This window comes from Acomys russatus, chromosome 28 (assembly GCF_903995435.1).
Source record: "Acomys russatus chromosome 28, mAcoRus1.1, whole genome shotgun sequence".
Taxonomy (NCBI): domain Eukaryota; kingdom Metazoa; phylum Chordata; class Mammalia; order Rodentia; family Muridae; genus Acomys; species Acomys russatus.
Genome location: NC_067164.1, coordinates 4,577,264 through 4,597,617, shown reverse-complemented (window position 1 = coordinate 4,597,617; position 20,354 = coordinate 4,577,264). Strand labels below are relative to the sequence as shown.

At 44.2% G+C, this 20,354-nt stretch overlaps 2 protein-coding genes across 2 annotated transcripts in view; both read right to left on the bottom strand.

The window, feature by feature from the left end:
* The window catches only part of Cep135 (centrosomal protein 135), a 53,991-nt gene extending 47,795 nt beyond the window's left edge, over nt 1-6,196 (bottom strand). Inside the window, exons 1-4 of the mRNA XM_051170302.1 lie at nt 6,098-6,196; nt 2,731-2,888; nt 1,023-1,213; nt 200-367 (exon numbers count right to left, since the gene is read on the bottom strand). Coding sequence (XP_051026259.1) covers nt 200-367; nt 1,023-1,213; nt 2,731-2,843 — 472 coding nt within the window. The 5' untranslated portion in view covers nt 2,844-2,888; nt 6,098-6,196. The remainder of the gene's footprint in view (nt 1-199; nt 368-1,022; nt 1,214-2,730; nt 2,889-6,097) is intronic.
* A 13,314-nt stretch (nt 6,197-19,510) lies between these two features.
* Nucleotides 19,511-20,354, bottom strand: part of Exoc1 (exocyst complex component 1) — a 49,486-nt gene continuing 48,642 nt past the window's right edge. The window contains exon 21 of the mRNA XM_051170174.1: nt 19,511-19,786. Within this exon, the coding sequence (XP_051026131.1) occupies nt 19,634-19,786 (153 nt within the window). The 3' untranslated portion in view covers nt 19,511-19,633. The remainder of the gene's footprint in view (nt 19,787-20,354) is intronic.

The window sequence follows — 20,354 nt, the reverse complement described above, 5'->3', positions numbered from 1 at the left end:
AATCTCACCTGGCAGTGAACACCTCCCACCTGTGACACGGTCATGCGTAATCTCAACTGGCAGTGAACACCTCTGTAATTATCTTTGCTGGTAGCAGACACATTTTAAATGGACAGACTGATCTCGAAGTGGTATAAAACTCATAGCTCATTTACTTTCTCAGCTGCTGGCTGGTTTGAGAAGGAAAGCAAAGAGTTACCAGGAGTCTGTACTACAGCGTGCAAATTCTTTTCTTGAAGCTGTTGGATTTTTTCATTCTTAGCTTTGCTCTCTTTCTCCAGGAGTTTGAGCTTATGAACATACTGGTTATTCAGGAATTTCAGATCAGCTGTCTCACGTGAATTTTTCTTCAATGTCATTTTCAACTCTTAAAGTGAGAAAGATGAAAACACACTTATAAGGGTCACAGCATCCACACCAATTTGAGAGGCGCCACCTGAGCCTCACACACGCGCGCTGTGAAGCCAAATACACTTCCCACCACTAACAAATCAGCAAATGACTCACTAAGCACAAAGGGAACTTTATTTTTTGTTATTATTGCATATGCCCAATGTGTACCATAGCTTTGATCCAGGACGTCAGGTTTAAGCTAAAGAATTACTGAATATAAAATTTATAGTAAGATAACCAAATAATTACCTCCATCTCTGAAATCTACTTCCTGGTTCAAACTCTACTTAATAAGTGGTACATGACTTTCATTTATTCATACTTTTCAGTAAGAAAAACAATAGTTATTTCGAGAATATACCTTCTGTTCTGCCATTTAGTATTCTCTATTCTAATTTAAACCCAAAAGGCATAATCCATATACAGTGAAGACTATCATGGCTATGGAATGAACATTTATTTTCACTCTCAGGTATTCTTCAATATACCGTACTGTATGTAGGAAACTGTTAGTAGGACTACCATTTTTCTTATTAAGGATTTTAAAATGAGATTTTAGCCTTTTCCACTTATAAAACAAAGAGAGCACGGATCCTGCATTAAAAACAAATCATCAAAATTTCATGTACCTTTAATGTGCTTGTCTGAGTATTCTCTCAGCTTCATTAACTCCAAATACAACTCATTATTCTCCCTACTCAGTCTTGCATTTTCAAGTTTATAAGGTTCAAGAACGAAATCAAAATTGGCACTTTCCTTTTCCGCCTTTACCGAGGACAACCTGCACTGCCGCAGGCTTTCTGTTGTATGAACTAAGTCACTAAAGTTAAAAGACAGAAAAGACAAATATAAGGAATCATTCTCTTAGTCTTTTAGTAACTTAAAATTCAGCTCTAAAAAGGCTTGAATATAATGTCAATGTTAAATATCAAAATGTAAGAAGAATGAACAGTAGGGCTCTTCCAAGGTACCAAAAGGTCCTCAAAACAAGCCTAACTATAAATTATAAAATATAAACACACCAAACTGTTGATTGGTTGTTTCTGCCCTCAGTTTTGAAAGCACCTTCATTGCTACGTTTACCTTTAGTTTAAAAATCCCATTGTTCAGAAACAAGCAATTAGGGCCTCAACAAAAGGAGTCACCACACCAAATCGCTATCCAGTCTCCCGCCTCTGCCACTCTCTAGGTCCGTGGACCCTGTGAAACTGGCTTTTCACTGAGTAAATAAGTTCTGACTGTCTGGGATGCCAGGGAGACAACAAAGCAGAATCGTGTTCTTACCTCTAAGAACAGAGATCAGCGCAACACTCACTCACTAAATAGTTAGTGAGGAGAAAACATACACACAAATGCACTTCTGAAGAACTCATATTCTGCTGACAATTATTAAAAAGCATCATAGTACATGATAACCAAACATCTCTGTGCTTACTATGTGAGCAATTGACGGTAGCTGAAAGTGATCTCATCAGTCTTATGAAATTTTCAATGGAAGGAGGACAAAACCAAGATGACACTGACAAGGCACAGTGTTTGTAAAATGTAACAGATGTGACTGCCCTACACTGCACAGAAAGGGAGAAGGTAAGGCACAGGGCAGGAACAGAAAGGGCACTCCACAGGCAGAGGAATAGTTACAAGCCAGCAAGGCTAAGAGAGTTGCGTGATTCAACACGTGAGAGACGAAGCTTCAAAACAAATGAAGGGCCCGGGCCATGAGAGGTTTGGGGGCTTGTACCAAAGACCACAAGTTATCTTCATGCATTCTCTGCTTTCCACCAGCAGCACCTGTAGCCCTACTAATCTAAGCAGCCTACACCAATCTCAAACCTCCCCACTAGAGCTCTACTGGAAAGAAGGGGACACCACAAAGAGCCTTTCAGTTAGGTGACATGTGACAGTAACAAGTTAGAGCCTTTCTTGACTAACAGAATTAAAGACCAGCCTGGCAGACACAGAACTTAAGGGGACAGTTGGGGGCAGTACAGCTCAATGACAGAGCGCTTGCCCAGGATACTAAAGGCGGTGTTCAGCCCTCACCACTGCAAAAGGAAAAAAACGAACAACAGGCCAGACAGGGAGGGGAAAGCACCGCTGACCTTTGTCAGAAACCTCAGAGTGTAATTCCATTCGGGGAAACTCAGACGCAGTGACTGGGAAGGGCCTGTGCTGAGTGTCAGGCTTAGGACTGACCAGGCTCGCTTTAGCTGACTCAGGGGCTTCTCCAGAGTCCACAAAGTCCACTTGCTGATTTCCCAAAGCGGGAAAAGCAGCCACAAACTCAGTAAGTGCATTAAGGATTATACACATTTGTAACTATATTTTTATCTTTACCTGAAAAGTTTCTCCACCAGAGGCAGACTCTCTACTGTCAGAGTCTGGCGGTAGCCCAGCTGGTCCAGCCTTTTCCTAATGTTACCATACTTTCTTTCTGCAGCCGTAGTCATCTTGTCTTCCACAACCAGTTTTATTCACTCTCCAAAATAAAAGACCTGAAAGAGAGGGAAGTTCACGGTAAGAAAATTTCCTTTAATATGAAAGAATTATTTTGTTTCCTTTCAGGTAGTCCGTATTCTATAATATTAACATTGATTTAAACCCAATACATATGATCTCTATATTGCTACATTAAAACATGTACTTCTTCATAAACCTGAATGTGAAAGTTAAAACAATGGGCCAGGCGTGGTGGCACATGCCTGTAATCCCAGCACTTGGGAGGCAGAAGCAGGAGGATTGCTGTCAGTTCGCGGCCAGCCTGGTCTGCAAAGCAAGTTCAGGACAGTCAAGGCTACACAAAGAAACCCTGTCTTGAAAAAACAAAAACAAAAGCCGGGCGTGGTGGCGCACGCCTTTAATCCCAGCACTCGGGAGGCAGAGGCAGGAGGATCGCTGTGAGTTCGAGGCCAGCCTGGTCTACAAAGTGAGTCCAGGATGGCCAAGGCTACACAGAGAAACCCTGTCTCAAAAACCAAAAAAAAAAAAAAAAAAAAAAAACAAAAACAAAACCACCAACCCCCCCCCCCCCCCCCGCAAAGAAAGTTAAAACAATGAAGATTCTAGAAGAAAATAAAGATTTCCTAGAGGCAGTCAGGGGATCCTCTAAAAACTACACTTTCTGAGAGAACTGTGGGTGGCAGGAGGTGTCTTGCTCGTGCTAGGCATGTGCCCTACATTGGGATGTGTCCACAACCCACAGGGAACCCCTTAGAGGCAGTAAACATAAAAGAAAACATGGTAAGTAGGACCTCATGAAAGCGGAAACCATCAACTCATCAAAACACTCCGTTAAGGAAAATGAACGGCAGCACTGGGGTGTGGCTCAATGGTGGGTCTTGCCTAGGATTGGGAAACCTGGGTTTGATCTCTGTCACACCAAGAAAGAGGAGAGGGGTGTGGGGAGAACAAATGAAAACAGTGCCCAGGAATACTCACAGGAGCTAAGAAAATATTTACATATAGAACAGAAAATAAGCTCTTGGCGCTTAATAATACAACAATCCAGTAAGAAAATTGGGGCTTGACCTGGCAGGGACGTACACGCTTCTAAAGTCCAGCACTCAGGAGGCAAACACAGGGAGACTGCCCTCAATTTGAAACCAGCCTGGTGTATACAGTAGGTCCAGGGCCAGCCAGGGCTACATAGCAAGACCCAATCTTAATTATCTCACCAAACTGTGTTAAAAACTGAAATTGTAGTTATACAAAAACTTGAAAAGGCACCTTGCAAATGATATCTGAAGAGAAATATATGAAAATGTGCTTAACATTAGCTACCAGGAAAACACAAATTGCAAGCACAACGCAGTGCAACTTTGCCTATACAGAAAAACTAAAAGGACTGCCAATAGCCAGTGTCAGCAAAGGCTGCCAACAAATGAAACCCACACAACACCGAGCGAGTAGAAAACCATCTTGGAACAAGTTTGGCAGTTTCTTACAAAGTTAAACACACTCCTAGCCAATACCACTAATTCTATTCCTGCATATTTACAAAAGAAAACAGGCAGGCACAAATGTCCACGAGGGAACTACAAGTGTTTATAGCAGGAAAAGGGATGAACAAGCTCTCATACCCTATACCAGGTAGCAGGACTCAGATAAGGGAGGCAAGAAGCTGTCCTTACATATCGACAACACGCAGGACTCCCAAAATACTATCTGGGCAAAAGAAGCCAGAATGTGTGACTACATTCACGAAAGCTCAGCAATCGGTAAAAATCAAACCGTGGGGCTAGAAGCAGCTTCACAGAGAACTGGAGTGACTGCAAAGGATAAAAGCTTTCTTCCCAGAGCGATAAAAATATTGACTGGGGCAAGTTACCAGGCACAGACATTTATGGAAAGTTTTCAAATGAGTCTGTGCATTTCGTGGCAAAAATTTCACTCCCATTTTTGTTCTTTTTATCATTTTGAGACGAAGTCTCCTGATAAAGTCCTAACTGTCCCAGAACTTACTCTGTAGAGCAGGTGCCCTCAAATTTTTCTTCTCTCTCTACTTTTGGCATGCTATGCCCACTTTTACTTCCTTTTTGTTGTTGTTGTTTGTTTGTTCGTTCGTTTTGGGGTTTGCTGTTGTTTTCGAGACAGGGTTTCTCTGTGTAATAGCCCTAGCTGTCGTGAACTCATTTTGTAGACCAGGCTGGTCTCGAACTCACGAAGATCTGCCTGCCTCTGCTTCCCAAGTGCTGGGAACAAAGGTATGAACCACTACACACAGCTTTTTCCATTTTTAAAAAAAGTAACACACACATATAAGCACTCCTGTATACATTTTTATACTTGTCTATTTTGTTGTTTACAGTGTTGGGGATCAAACGCAGAGCCTCTGGCATGCTAGGCAAGCACTCTGCAACTGGGCTAGGCCTCCAGCTATAATATGTACCTGTCTTTTTAAACATCTACAACTATTTTCTCTTTCAATCTGCCCTAAAATCGAACCATGCAAGCAAAGGTCCTCTTTTTAGAAACGTGCTCCTTTCTAATCTTTGCCAAATAAATGTAGCCATAGGACCCATATTTCTAAATCAAATAAAACTTATGGTTTTCACCACTCGGGAAATGTAAGTGCACACAAATTGTGCAAAACCTGATGCTCTGAACACCGGCTAAGGGATAAAGGGCATAAAGGCCGCACCCAGAAAATTACTTCCCAAACCACAGGGCTGCTTCTGAATTAGTGCCTCCTCTTGATTACTCCCGGTTACAAATCTAAGCTCTTCTTTGAGAGGCTTCCCCCTAGGAGCTTCTAGTTCCTTCCACAAGAGGGACTTGACTGATGTCCAGTGTTTTACAGAAACTCTTCTAGTCACGAGAAAAACGCCTGGCAAGATAAACTAGAGGACAAAGCCCTCCTTGACAGCTGCCAACTCCAGGTACCTGGAAACCATCTCTCTCCATCCTTCATGATGAAAACAGAATGAGAATACGAATCAAAACACTCTGGGCCACACACAAAAAAAGTAAAGTCCTCCCAGGAAAACAAAACAAAACAAAACAAAAAATATGTGCGTATTAAGTTTTTCCTGTGTTCCGGAAGACAACTTTTAAATCAAAGCAACATAAAAGGGTGGGCTCCGCGTTTAGAACTCAGCGGTCTACTAAACCCCGGGGCGTTGTTATCTTACAGCGAGCACTTCTTACTTTTACGGAAATATCCAACGCGTGGATGCAGAAGCGTTTTAAACAAACAAACATACACCGGGGTGCGGGCACCACAAAGCGGGTGGCCCAGGGAGGCCTCGCCGTCCTTCCCCCGCTCAGCCTGGAAGGTGGAGCCACAGCTCTCCCGGGCAGGAGAGACAGACGGAAGGACGGACAGACGGACGGTGGGACAGTGGGACTGTCCCCGCGCCGCCCTCCCCCACTTCCTCCCGGCAGCGCCCGGGCCTCCCTCCCGGGGTGGGGGAGGTAAGGAGCGCCCCGGAGGCCTCGCGACGCCGCCCGCCCCCCGCGGCCTTCCCCCCCTCGGCGCGCCTCACCGCCGCTCCCGCCACCGCCGCTCCCTCGCGGGGCGCATCGCCCTCGGGACCCGCCGTCCCCGGTGGCTCCTCCCGCTGCGGCCAAAAGCTCGGGCACTAGCGCAGTTTGAAAATGGCGCGGAGAGATGCTAGCTGCCCACAAGGAGGAAGCGCCGCAGTTGCCCCGGTAACCGGAGCGGCCCACAGTGGCGGCGAGCGCGCGCGGGCGCGCGGGGCAGTGATGGCGCCTCTCGGCCTCCGTGCCCGGAAACGTAACGGACTGGCTGGTCGGTGGCCACGGCGCCCCCTGGCGGAAAATCTGAGCCTTTGCGAGGCCAAGGGACTTGTCAACTCAGCAGGCCGCTTTGATGGTCCTGTGCCCTTGACCCAGTCGGCCCCCAGGGGATGACCTTTCCCCGGTGAATTCCCGCGCAGCCCCCAGCAATCCCTCCGGACATCACTGTCCTTGGAGCTTCTCGTGGCTACCACCTGACACGTACTGCCCATAACCATGTAAACCCCCCAGAATAGAATCTGACCATCAAAACATACTTGTTTATGTACCTACCTCACCTCCCGCCTCCAACTGTGGGCTTCATGCATGGAATATTATTTTGTTCAGCTATACTCTCAAGCATCTACCACAGTACTTGAAAATGTTAAGTTGAAGAAAATTGCTTATAAATAGCCTGCTCACGGATGGAAAGACCATGGTCAAATACCCGAAGTCTATCACTCCCCTAAAAACTTTTTAGATGGTTAAGAGCTAAGGTTTTGTTGTTCGGTTTTTGTTTTGTTTTGTGTTTTTGTTTTTTGTTTTTTTTTCTGCTTCTGTTCCTTACAAAGCCAGATTTCCTCTGAAAATGTACTTTGTTGTTGCTCAGCATGTAAATGTGGGGTATGGATCACTTTGTGCCCATTCATTCATTGCTTTCATGGTTTTATGCTTCGTTCGTTTTTAAATGGAATTTTTCGTTTTGTTTTTCAAGACAGGATTTCTCAGTTTAACAGCTCTGGCTGTCCTGGAATTTGCTCTGTAGACCAGGCTGGCCTCGAACTCACAGAGATCCACCTCACTGTCTCCCAAGTGCTGGGATTAAAGGCCTGCACCACCACTACCTGACTTAAATGGGATTTTTAAGGAGCTAATGAATTCTGTATAGTTTTTTTTATACCATCTTGCACACACACACACACACACACACACACACACACACACACACACTAGCCATTAATATCAAAAGTTGGTTGAACAATATCTATCTAGTTAAGATGAATTGTTGGCTTCCCTTACCCCAAAACACAGCAACAAAATTCAATGAAGAAATGCAAAGGGACAAATGGGACTGAAAGCCACAATTAAGCTTTGTTCCAAGTGGCGTTGATAACCCAGAGTCAATTTCACTGCTGACCTCCAAGGTCTGAGCTCAACCCCTAGAGCTCTAAGTGAACCGCGGGGCAGAAATACCTTCGTAGGAGAAGATGGGCCTGCTTTCTGGGTTTTGTAGACTTCTAATATCACCACAAACAGGAATCCCAAAGTACTCCAGTGGGATTTAGTTAGGATGAGGGGGGAATCCTGAACGTGGGGAGGAAGAAAGCCAGATGTAAAGATGAAAGAGTCAGCTTCCCTGAGAACTGGTGCTGTAGTTTAGCTCCGGGCTGGGATGCTGTGGTGCTCTGACTGAGAATGGGCCCCAGAGGCTCATATATTTAAATAACATGGTCTGCAGTTGGAGAACTGTTTGGGAAGGATTAGAAGGTGTGGCCTTGTTGGAAGAGGTGTGGTCACTGGGGGTGTGATGGCTAACATTATGTTGGTGTCTAACTTTATGTTTCAAAGTTTAAACTTTCTGTGCATAAATATAAAGCCAAAATGACCTTCCAAATGTGAAGGGCTGCTTAAGGCTTGATTTTTGAAATTGTCTGGTCTTGTCAACAAAATTGTTGTTTCTGTTTCTGGAGGCAAAAGCTTGCTTTGCACAAGACGACCTTCGGCACGCACATAGACAGAATGTAAGTGCTCCTGCTGAGGTGGGTGGGTACTGGGCTGCGTTCAGGAGGCCTAGGTGGAGTTTCCATGCCACCATATGAATAAAAGCCTCTTCTTTGTTGAATGTATTAACGGTCAAATTGGTGACTCCCTAAATGACTTCGGACCCATAACAGGGGCAGGCTTTGAGGTTTCAAAAGCCCATGCCATTCCCAGTTAGCTCTCTCTACCTGGAGCTTGTGGATCAAGATGTGAGCTCTCAGCTACTGACCCAACACCATGCCTGCCTGCCTGCTGACATGCTCCCTGTAAAAGGAACTTTTATTTGCCTTTTCCAATAGTTGTCTCGGAGGATTACTCCCTCTATTTGCTAAGCTAGGCCTAGTCCTGGAAGCTTCTAGCCTCTGTATAATCTAATCTAGGCCTAGAATGTTTTTAGCTTCTGAGACTACTGCTGATAAGCTCACTCTTTCTTTCTTTCTGTTTTGTTTGTTTTTTGACACAAAGTTTCTCTGTGTCACCCTGGCTGTTCTAGACTCAATTTTTAGACCAGGCTGATCTTGAACTCAAAGCAATCCCCCTTAAAAGTTCGTATCACCAAGCCCAGCTTAGCTCATCCTTTCTTGTTTTTACTGAGCTGGCTAGTTCAATTCAGCTATTCTGCCTCAAACTACTTTCTCAGCTGATTTCCTCAATCTGGCTTTTCTCTCAGCTTCTGAATTGCTCTGTTTGCCCTCAAACTAATCTAGCAATCTTTTCTAATCTTCTGGGTCCTTCTAATTCTCTGTCTTGTTCCATCTTCACCTGTGTCTAGCTTGTTTTCTCTTTCACTCTCTCTCTCTCTGTAAAACTCTCACAGCAAAACTGCCTCTTCTCTCTCTCGCTCTGCATTGCCCCTTAAGTAGCTCCCCTTTCCTCTTCCTGTGAGAGTTGGGCATGTCCTATTTTGTCAAATCTCTGATTCATCACTTCCTTTTTTTTTTTTTTTTTTTGCCATTCAACTAGAAATTATTTTCAAACATGGGTGCTTCCTTCTACAAACTAATTTTTGTTTGGGATGAAAGGCATGTACTACCACGCCTGGACCTAAACTTTTCTTTACTGGTATACTTGCTCTATACCAGGCTGGCCTTGAACTCAGATGTTTGCCTTTGTCTCCTGGATTAAAAGCGTGTTTGTATTCCTACTGGATCACACAGACCTAGAAGGTCTTTGGATGCAATCTCTTGCTAAAGCAGCCATGTTCTGAATTAAAATTCAGGCATGATGGTCACAGATTCTAACTCCCTGGGACCATGAGTCGCACGTTATCTTGGTCATGGTAAGCCAGATGTCCTCCAGAGGTGAATGTGTTAGACTGCTCGGTAGTATGGCACTACTGGGAAGCTGTGGATGCTTTAAGAAATGGGTTAGGAAGCTAGCTCACCGAGCATCTGCCATAGAAGGGGGCATTGTGCCCGCTGCCTCTTTCAGTCTCTTTGCTCCTTGGCCATCATGAGGCAAACAGTTGTATTGTACTGTGCACTCCAGCCACGATGTTCTGCTTGGCCACAGGTCTAAAAGCAACAGAGCCAACCAGCCACAGGTGGGAGCTTCCAAAGTAAACATTTCCTCCCCTTTGATCTGATAATTTAAAGTATTTTGGGAAGTTAACGCTGTGAGGTTGCAAGTCAAGATGCCAGCCCAGTGAAGATTAATGTTCGCAAAGACAGCGAACCATCTGAAATGAAAGCCTGAATTTTCTTCAGGTGAAATGAGTCTAGTGGATATATTTTAAATGATCTAGACCAGGGTTTCTCAGGCTCGCCCCTTCTGACACTTGTATGGGCAGTTCTTTTCTGAGGGGAGCCTGGCCTGAATATTATGGAATGTTTAGCACCCTTCCTGGCCTCTCCACATTGGACACTGCAGAAGCCTCCCCTCCAGATGACACAGTGCCTTCAGGACGTTCCAAATGTCCTTTGAGGCAAAACCACTCCTGTTTGAGAATCATTGGTTAAAATAGACGAAGGAATAACTCAATAAAAAGGATAAGAATTGCTGAATGAAATAAGAACCATTGTCTATGAAGAGGGATATTTTTTAAATTATAAAATTTTAAAATATCGGGCCGGCAAGATGTCTTAACAGGTAAAGCCATTTGCCTCCAAGGCTGACAACCTGAGTTCAAGCCTTGGGCTCCACATGATATGAGGGAACCAACTCCTGAAAATTTTCCTCTGACCACCACACTTGTTCTGCGACACACCCATGCACACACAAAACAACTAAACGGATAACCATGACAGACAATTAAAATATCAGCTGGGATAAACTGTGGAATTGATGCAATTAAAAGAATGTATATAATTTACTTGAATCTCAGTACCGGCACAGAAATAAACTATGAAAAAGTCATTAAGAAATATAGATAATAATTTTACAGTTTCTAAGAATGTGTTTGAGGGGGGGGAGGAAGGTAAATAAGATAGATTGTATGATATTTTCCAAGAATTCATATTTTAAAAAGACCGCATTGGAGAGACTAGCATTATGGTAGGCAGAATAGCCCTGTCTAGATGGCCTCCGCTTCCAACTGTGGCGCTTGTGAATCAGTTTATATTAGTTATGTTTTCATTGCTTGAACAAAATACCTGTCAGAAACAACTCACTATTTTATTTTTATTTTTAAACTTGTATTATTCAGAAGAGGACATGCTGGTGGTGACAACTGCTCTTTTTCTCTGGCCCATCTTGCCGGCCCTGGCTTCCATGTCACAGAGTATGCAGTCCACCCACCTTAGGAGGCTTGATGGAGTAGCAGGAGGGGAGCTCTTCACATAGTGCCTGGGCCTGGAGGCAGAACCAGGACAGGAAAGGAAGTAGTCCCAGACCTACCCATGTGACCCAGCTCTGCCATGCAGCCCTTGCTTCCTAAATGTTCACCAACTCCCGAAACAGCTCCAACAGCTGGGACCAGGTTCAAACACACTGAGGCCCTGCGCTAGGAGGCAAGCAGGCCTGGAAGAGGAACTGCATTGGGCTAGTGTACTTTCACTTAACCCTTTCTTCACCCTCCCAAGACAAGGACTTGGTGGCCTTTTTACCTACTGGAGGGACATGTTGAACAGGACTTTCTAATCTCCCACAAAGGGGAAAGGGACTTCTGTGGTGGAAGGCCAAGCTGCCCTCTCTTTGACTGGATTATTGAATCCTCTGGGGGTAGCCCAACCAGCCAATTCAGCGAGACGAAGTGAACTCACCTCACGCCCAGACACACAAAAGTCTTGGCTCTATTAGACTAACCCTGGTTTCTGAGTCCAGATCCTCTTCCCACTTTGGAAATCTGTCTCTTTAAGTGCTTTACAGTTAGTGGTGTGTGTGTGTGTGTGTGTGTGTGTGTGTGTGTGTGTGTGTGTGTATCTGAATGCTCAGACCTTTTCTTGCCTTTTCATTCTTTAAACCAATGGGGAAAGGAATATATTCCTACCACCCTGGATGACATTATCGCTGCCGAAAACCATGAGCCAGTAGGAGAGAGGCACAGAAAAGATGGTTCCTGGTGATCCTCAGAAGGAAACAACACTGTGGGCTCCTTGGCCTAGAGTCTGACCTTCCAGAATGGTAAGGGGATGCCTCTCTGTTGCTTAAGCCAGGCAGTTGTCAGTTGCATGCCTTCCAGATGGGTCCGAGTATCAACTGATGCTACCCAGAATAAGTAACAGGAATCAGAGATGGAAGAAAACGCAGGGACTAGCGTAGCTTTTCAAGGTTCCTCAACACACGGGACTTGGTTTGGACCTTGAGACAACTAGAGCTCGCACACAAGTTCATGAAGAACGGAGCTCTAGGGAAGGGGAGAGAGAAGACGACGTGACCGGGAAGATACAGATAGAGAAGAAACACTTCTGTCGGTGATAACGTGGTTGTCTGGTAGGACCTGGACAGGGTGAGGCGCAAGCATCCCGATAGAGAAGAGTTTGTAAAGGACCCACGGCATGTGAGATTGCAGAGTCAGATTTTATTCACTGCATCACCGGAAGCCAGTAAACCTTTACATGTGGCTTTGGGTGTTTGCTGTGGTCAGTATAGTCACTGGTTGCCCTGTATCTCTCCTTAGGAGACTAATGTGCCTTTCTCTGTAGGTATAATCCAAGTGAAGCGACAGGCACCTGACAGAAGATGGGGTATATGAATTGAATTGATTGGTCCAGGTCTTTCAGGGGATGTTCCTTCTGGCATCCCAAACCACGCAGTAGTTTGAATGAAAACGGCCCCCCTTACGCTCATAGGGAGTGGCACTATTAGGGGGCGTGGCCTTGTTGGAGTAGGACTGGCTTTATTGGAGGAGGTGTGTCCCTGGGGGTAGACTCTGAGATTTCAGATGCTCAAGCCAAGCCCAGTGTCACTCTCTCTTCCTGCGGATGCAGATGTAGAACCATCAGCTCCCTCTCCTGCACCATGTCTGCCTTCATGCCCTGATAATGGACTGAACCTCTGAATTGTAATCCAGCCCCAGCTAAATGTTTCTGTTTATAAGAGTTGATGTGGTCATGGTGCCTCTTCACAGCAATAAAACACTGAGTAAGACATACTGCTAAAATGTCAATACTGCCAGCTACTTGAATTCCTTTTATTTAAACAGCAGAGACTCAATTGTCCTGTTGCTGAAGCTATATACTTTGGCTGGCAACATGATTATCACTGTCAGACAAAGAACATGGTTGTGGTGGTTCCAGTCCATCTAGGGCCCAGTGACAGGATTTGTAGTGACCTGGCAACAAAAAGATGTCTTCGCTGTGTAAATGAATAGGTGTTGCAAGAAACTATTCTCTAGCAGAAGACAGTGGGAACTTCCTCTCAGGAAATGATCACCTTAAAGAGCTCAGGGCCAGAGCATCTCTTTGATATAGTGATTTCATTTTATGTCCTCAAAGTCTTGGGATGTTTTAATTTCAATTTTTTTGTGCAAGAATCAGTCTTTCTTCACCTTTTGAATTGAGAAGGAATAGAGGTAGGTATGGAAGCTCTGAGGGAATGAAAAACTCAAGAAATATTACTGAATTAAAAAATTAACAAAAGAGCAATGCCAAATGTCGAACATTTCATGCCAAATGACAAAGAACAAGCTAGAAAAATATTTAAAACTAATACCATAGACTGAAACACATTTCATTTCTGCAAATTGATAATAAAATGACAACAGAATATATTAGAAAAATAATTTTAATATAGGCAAAAATATGAAAATACAATTTGCAAAATGCCTATTATATCAAGAGACTCAACCCCTGAAAATGATGGCCATGCATGTCTGTCATTTTTCATCACTGTGACAGATACGTGAGAGGAACACTTTCAAGGAGGGAAGACTGATTTTTGACTTGAAATTCCAGAAGCCTCAGACTGTGATGGCAGTGGGCACATGTGGCAGAAGACGATGCTCACATATGGTGTCCAGAAAGCAGACAGAAACAGAAGGAGTCCAGGACAAGCTAGAGGCCTCAAGAACACAGCTCAGTAGCCAACTTCCTCCTTCCTCTGTCTTGGAAGGGCTCCATCCCATCCCGTCTCAGTGATGCCGTCACATGAATCCATCAGGGGATATTTTCCTAGGTCAGCAGCCTCCTGAGCTGATCACTCCTTAAAAGCCCATCACCTGGAAACTAACCCTTTAATAACCAAGCCTTTGGACCAGGCGTCATGGTGCACGCCTTTAATCCTAGCCCTTGCGAGGCGGAGGCGGGCGGATCGCTGTGAGTTCGAGGCCAGCCTGGTCAACAAAATGAGTCCAGGACAGCCAAGACTACATTTTCTGCATCCATTCATACCTACAGACATTTGGTCTCTGACAAAGAAGCCAAAACTATACAATGGAAAAAGGATATCATCTTCAACATATGGTGTTGGCCTAACTGGATGTCTACATGTAGAAGAATGCAAATAGATCCATATTTACCACCCTGCACAAAACTCAAGTCCATGTGGATCAAAACCTAAAACCAGATACACTAAATCTAATAGAAGAGAAAGTGGGAAATAGCTTTGAACTCATTGACATAGGAGACAACTTCCTGAACCCACAGCTCAGGCTCTAAGATCAACATTTAATAAATTGAACTTCATTAAACTGAAAAGCTTTGTAAGGCAAATGTCACAGTCAATAGAGCAAAATGGCAGCCTACAGACTGGGAAAAGATCTTCACCAACCCTAAATCCAACAGAGAGCTAATATCCAAAATATATAAAGAACTCAAGAAATTAAATACCAACAAACAAAATAATACAATAAAAAATGGGATACAGAGCTAAACAGAGACTTCTCAACAGAGGAATCTCAAATGGCTGAGAGGCACTTAAAGAAATGCTCAAGCGCCGGGTGTGGTGGTGCATGCCTTTAATCCAGCACTCTGGAGGCAGAGGCAGAGGCAGAGGCAGATGATCTCTGGAGTTCAGGCCAGCCTGCTCTAGAAAGAGCCTATTACAAAGAGAAACCCTGCCTTAAAAAACAAAACAAAACAAAAATAACCTCCCCCCCCCCAAAAAAAAACAAAATGCAAAAAACCATATAAAAACAAAAAACAAAACCAAAAAACAAAACCAACCAAACAAAAAACTCCAAACCCCCAAAACCAAAAAACAACAAAACCCCCTCAAGTCCTTAGTCTTCACAAGTCAGAATGGCTAAGAACAAAAACTCAAGTGGCAGCACATGCTGGTGAGGACATGAAACAAGGGGAACTCCTCCCCTGCTGCTGGGAGTGCAAGCTTGTACAACTTTGGAAACAAATCTGGTGCTTTCTCAGAAAACTGCGAATAGTGCTACCTCAAGACCCAGCTATACCACTCCTGGGCATATACCCAAAAGACACTCCACCATACAAGGACACTTGCTCAACTATGTTCATAGCAGCTTTATTTGTAATACATGGATCCACCTTATTTTCCTTGAGGGCAATTTTTTTACAAAAATTCCTAGCTCTGTGGTTCTCAGCCTTCCTAATGCTGTCATCCTTTAATACAGTTAGTTCCTCATGTACTGTGGTGACCCCCAATCATAAAATTAGTTTCACTGCCACTTCATAAATGTCATTTTACTACTGTTCTGAATCACAATGCAAATATTTTTTGCCAAAGGGGTCTTGACCCACAGGTTGAGAACCATTGTGTATGGGATAGGGAAAGGGAAGGAGGGAAGAGGAGAAAGAGATGGAGAGGGAGAGAGAACATGCCACAGTGCTCAGCGTATACTTCATTAAGCATGGCATTTTTGGCAGGCCAGGGTTGGCCTAGAGCCTCCTGGCACCTCAGTGGTGGATGTGGCTGTGTCCAACCCCACAGGCTACTAAGGATATCCGCAATTACGCTTTCTTCCCTCCAAGAACTAGTATCTGTTTGCTTTTCGCTCTTTACCTCAGGAGTTAATAAGCAGTTAAGTGCTAGAGACAAGAGTTCATGGGGCAGCCTTGGCCCTTGCTGCCAAGCTCATCAGCAGAGATGACAAGTAAACTGAGCAAGAATCCCAAATGAGCGTGTCTCAAAATGACAAGTCATGCAGGTTGACAACAGTTACTTATGAGAAGGGGGTGGGGCAATGTAAATTGAAAAGGGACCTGGAAAAGCTGTGGGAAATCAAATGGAGATTAGTACAAAATGCAGACTAGAGCCCAGCCCATCAGTTTCCCAATTCCTTCCTAATTCCTTTCTCCTCTAGGCATTTAGGAACAAGACCTATCTTCAAGGCTCCACGTTGCACGAGTTCCAGATGGGCAGGGATGCTGCGGAGATGCTCTCAAGCTGCCTTCTCAGACATATCCACTGCTCACAGACTGGTCCTGCTTTCTTCTGCTCGCCAGCCTGTTGTAGCCTCTAGTACCTATTTCCACCTACCCCAACACCTTCTGACTCCCCTCTTAAAAATGAAGATTGCTCCAAATACACTTAGAAGTATGTTTACTCAGGAATTTAGATAAATGAACACTATCATCACAATTTGTCAAAAATAACAAGGGGACCTTGTTTAAACTGCATGTAAAAAAAACCCAGCTGTCCCTCAAGAAAGGGCAAGTAGTCCTGACTTGTGTAGGGGTAGACGGTCACTGCCCAGTAAAGCTGTGCCCTCAGACTGAGGGCAGTGCAGCAGCAGTCCTGAAATGGCTTAGGAGATGGTTAGAACTGCAGACCTAGGCCACACAAAGCCTACTGCCTAAGGATGCCCAGCTGGCTCATCATGGCCCCCATGTGCTGAGGCACTGGTATCCAGGATCTAAAGTGAGGGACACATAATCTCATCTCATTTACGTCAATCTGATATTATGTATTAATTTATAAAATAAGATAGCAACTTCCTCAGCTATTTTGACTCATTTTTTTCATCCATATACAAGTATTCTCTCATGATTTTGAAGTGCATGTCTAAAAGTTCTATTTTCCTTTCTCCATATCCTTCCGGTAAATAATAGTACTGTTCTTTAAGGTCTGGAAAAAGAGCAAGCAGATGGGAGCTTTAACTTAAAGAAAAGCCAAACTACCTGTTAAAGTTACCCTTTTGCCCATTAATATGGTTTTCAGATACTGTTTTGTCTTTAGCTGTGTTTGATAATATATGTGTATTGCGTATTCTTGCTACCAGTAGAGAAAGCAGAGTTTGGTATAAGGAACTTCACTTCAAATCACTAAGTCTCCATTGGCTCTAAATTTTTAATCCTTCCATGTCCAAGTTTTGTATTAATAAGTATGTGTGTGGATATACACATAAATTAATATGTTTAAAATTTTAAGTGCTGAGCTGACAGAAGACCTAAAGGATACAAGCGGATACATATACGTGTATGCTCCTTCTGCTCAGAGTAAGTAAAATAACCCTACCATGTGGACCCCCCTCACCCCTACCTGTGTGACAGTGTATCCACTCCTGGCTGGCCTGGGACTTGCTATGAGGCTCAGGTTGGCCTTGAGCTTTCAGCAATGCTTCTGCCTCAGCCTCTTAAGTGCTGGGATGACTGGCACGCACTACCACATGACGTTGTAATCCTCTATGCTCCTGCCAGATTCACTGATGATTACACCAGAAATGTGCAGTTATCTACTTGGAACCCTAAGCCAAAATGTCTTGTTTTTAAAATGTTATATTAAAAAAAAAAAAAAATCCCAGCACATACAGATGTTCCTGGTAATGCCTTTTTACCTGACAGTATTTTCCTGGCATTTACCTCCATTTTCATGCTGATATCACTGTCCAGAGTACATGTTGCAGTAGAATAGGCCTAAACATTAAATATCTTTGATGATACTATAAATAGCTTTTTCTTATTATTCTATTAGCTTTCTTACTGTTAAAATTCTACATGTTTTGTAGTATGAAGTCTTACAATTAATTTTGATACATAGATTTTGTAAGAGTTTGCTTTCATATGCAAGATATATAAAACCTAAGAATATTACCAAATATTAACTTTTTTCCTTTAAAAAGTACTTTATTTTTAAATATTAAAGAGATTAACAATAGTCTTATTATTATTACAGTTACACAAACTCAGTTGAAAAGTCAGAAAGTTGCAAGCTCATATATTTCCCAACAATTCCTAAGTAGTCACTAAGAGACTTATAGACTGGAAACAGCGCATCAGGCCCATAGTCTCAGCACTTGAAAAGGTCAGTCAGCAGGATCTCTTAGTTCCAGGCCAACCTGGATTTCCAGGTTAGCTAGAGGAAGAAAACAAACAACAACAACAACAAATCCTCCACATATTTTCAAGACAGGGTCTCTCTGTGTAGCCCTGGCTGTCCTGGACTGGCTTTGCAGACCAGGCTGGCCTCGAACTCACAGTGATCCGCCTGCCTCTGCCTCCCAAGTGCTGGGATAAAGGTGTGCGCCACCAACCAACCTGGCCAGACATAATACATTTTATGTGTCTAGAAAGGAACAGAAAATGTGAATGAGAAGTATCTAGATAGAAATAATCCCTCTTCCCTGCTCCCTCCCCCTTTCCCTACGAGAGGCTTTGAGCTCAATCCTCCTGCCACATCCTCAACTGTTGACACATATTACTAGAAATAGAAGCTAAAAATGAATGACTTTTTCAAGTAAATAAAACACATTTTGACAGGTGTGGTAGTGGTAGTTGCAAATGTTTGATTCCAGCGCTTGTAATTTGCAGCACACATCTTCTACTCTGTTGTTTCTGACTAGAGTCAGGGCCGTTCTGAAAGTTTCTTGGTCACTTTCTTGAGCACTTTTTTGGGTACAAGACCATGGGCTTCCATAGTGAAGGCCTGAGCTCTGCCGAGCCGCTCGTTCATCTCCAGGGCGCTGAGCGTGTGAAGGCGCATCTTTGGCAGCCAGGTAGCTCACCTGTTCTCATTCCTCATGAAGGAGTTCTCATTCTAGTTTCTCTTTCTCGCTTTGCATAGCATCAGGGTCGATGTTGCTGTCACTTAGCTTCCTTGACAGCTCCAGGCTCTTGTCCTTTGGCTCCTGTTGTTTCTTCCTCTCAGTAGTTTCCTTCTCCATCTTTTCCAAGGTCTGCTCAGGCGTCTTCTGCTGCTTTTCTGTTCAGCTATGCTTGAGCAGACCTTGGAAAAGATGGAGAAGGAAACTACTGAGAGGAAGAAACAACAGGAGCTAACGGACGGGAACGTTAGCTGTCAAGTCTACAGAGAAATGGAGAAGTTAGTCCTGCAAGCTTAGGGAAAGAGGACGCAGCTGGGATGTCTCAAGAAGGAAAACAGGCAGCTCTCTCCCAGCTTGCCTGACCAGGAGGAGCAGTAGAAGGCCCTTGATCAAACAGCAACTTTAAAAATGTTCTTTATTCAGTATACGGAGCCACATAGCCCTCAGCATCCAGGCGGGTAGCTGATTACCATGTCAGCTCCCTTTCCCATCCGTACACCTGTTGGACAAGGGGACAAACAACACTGTGCAATGTTTTCATAGTTCCCTCGTTTGTGAGCAACTGGCACATAGTGAGTGCTGACGAACTCCCACTGCTCTCCTCAGGACAGCCACTCGCAAACACAAGAAGCTGGTGGTAGCGGAAAATGTCCTGCCCTGTCACGGAGAAGTGCTGAAGGCATTTCACGATGCGATAAATGCTAAAGTAAGTAAGTACATCACCTGGCGCCACAGAAAACCGAGTCACAGGCTGCTGCTGCCCCAAACACCTGAGCGGAGCGCCACTCAATTACTTGACACTTAGACACAAGCGCTTGAGTCTGGCTTCTCAGAGCACTCGCCTCACTGTTAAAAGGTAGTGCTTGGTGCACTGAGAATGCCTGCTCACTTCCTTTCTCTCTGTCGTAAGACTTAGTGGGACTGTGCGATGCTGGAGCAGTAATCCAGAATGTCCTGAATAGTGAACTCCATTGTGACCCCAGAGCCAGGGTAACAGCGAGCTATCAACCCCTCGAAGTGCTTGTACTGACGTATGAATTCATCCTGCATGGAGTGCCACACCACCTGTTACAAAACACAAAGGGAAAGCCAGGAGCCGTGAGCGGAAATGACGACATGCTCGCACATGCACAGCACAGTACAAGGCAGAATCTAAGAATTTGGTATAACTTGGTAGTTAAGAGCATGCGTTCTGAAGCCGGGACCCTCAGTCCTACTTAAAAGACTTATGGCCTCTAGAATATGCCCCTGGTACTGTGCGCTGCAAGCTCCCGTCTGTAGCTGGGAGTGGAGAGTAATACTCTGTCCTCCTAGTTTAAACAAGGGACTAAGGTAGAACACTAACTAGGACAGGCCTGGCACGAGCACGTCCCCATTATGTGTTAGCTGTTATTTCATGAACTCTACTAACAGGTGCAGCTTTGCAGAATTATGTGTGGAACCAAGACCACCATTCAGGAAGTGCAATACTTAACATTTCAGTTCTGTTTCAGACATACTTATATCTTCTGTACATTGCTTGATGCTGTGGAGGGAGCCCAAGATGATCCAGGCTCACTGCCTGCAACTATGTGAGTAATAACCTGGCCACCAGAAGGGGGTGGCGGGCATGTAGATAATCTCAAGACAGACT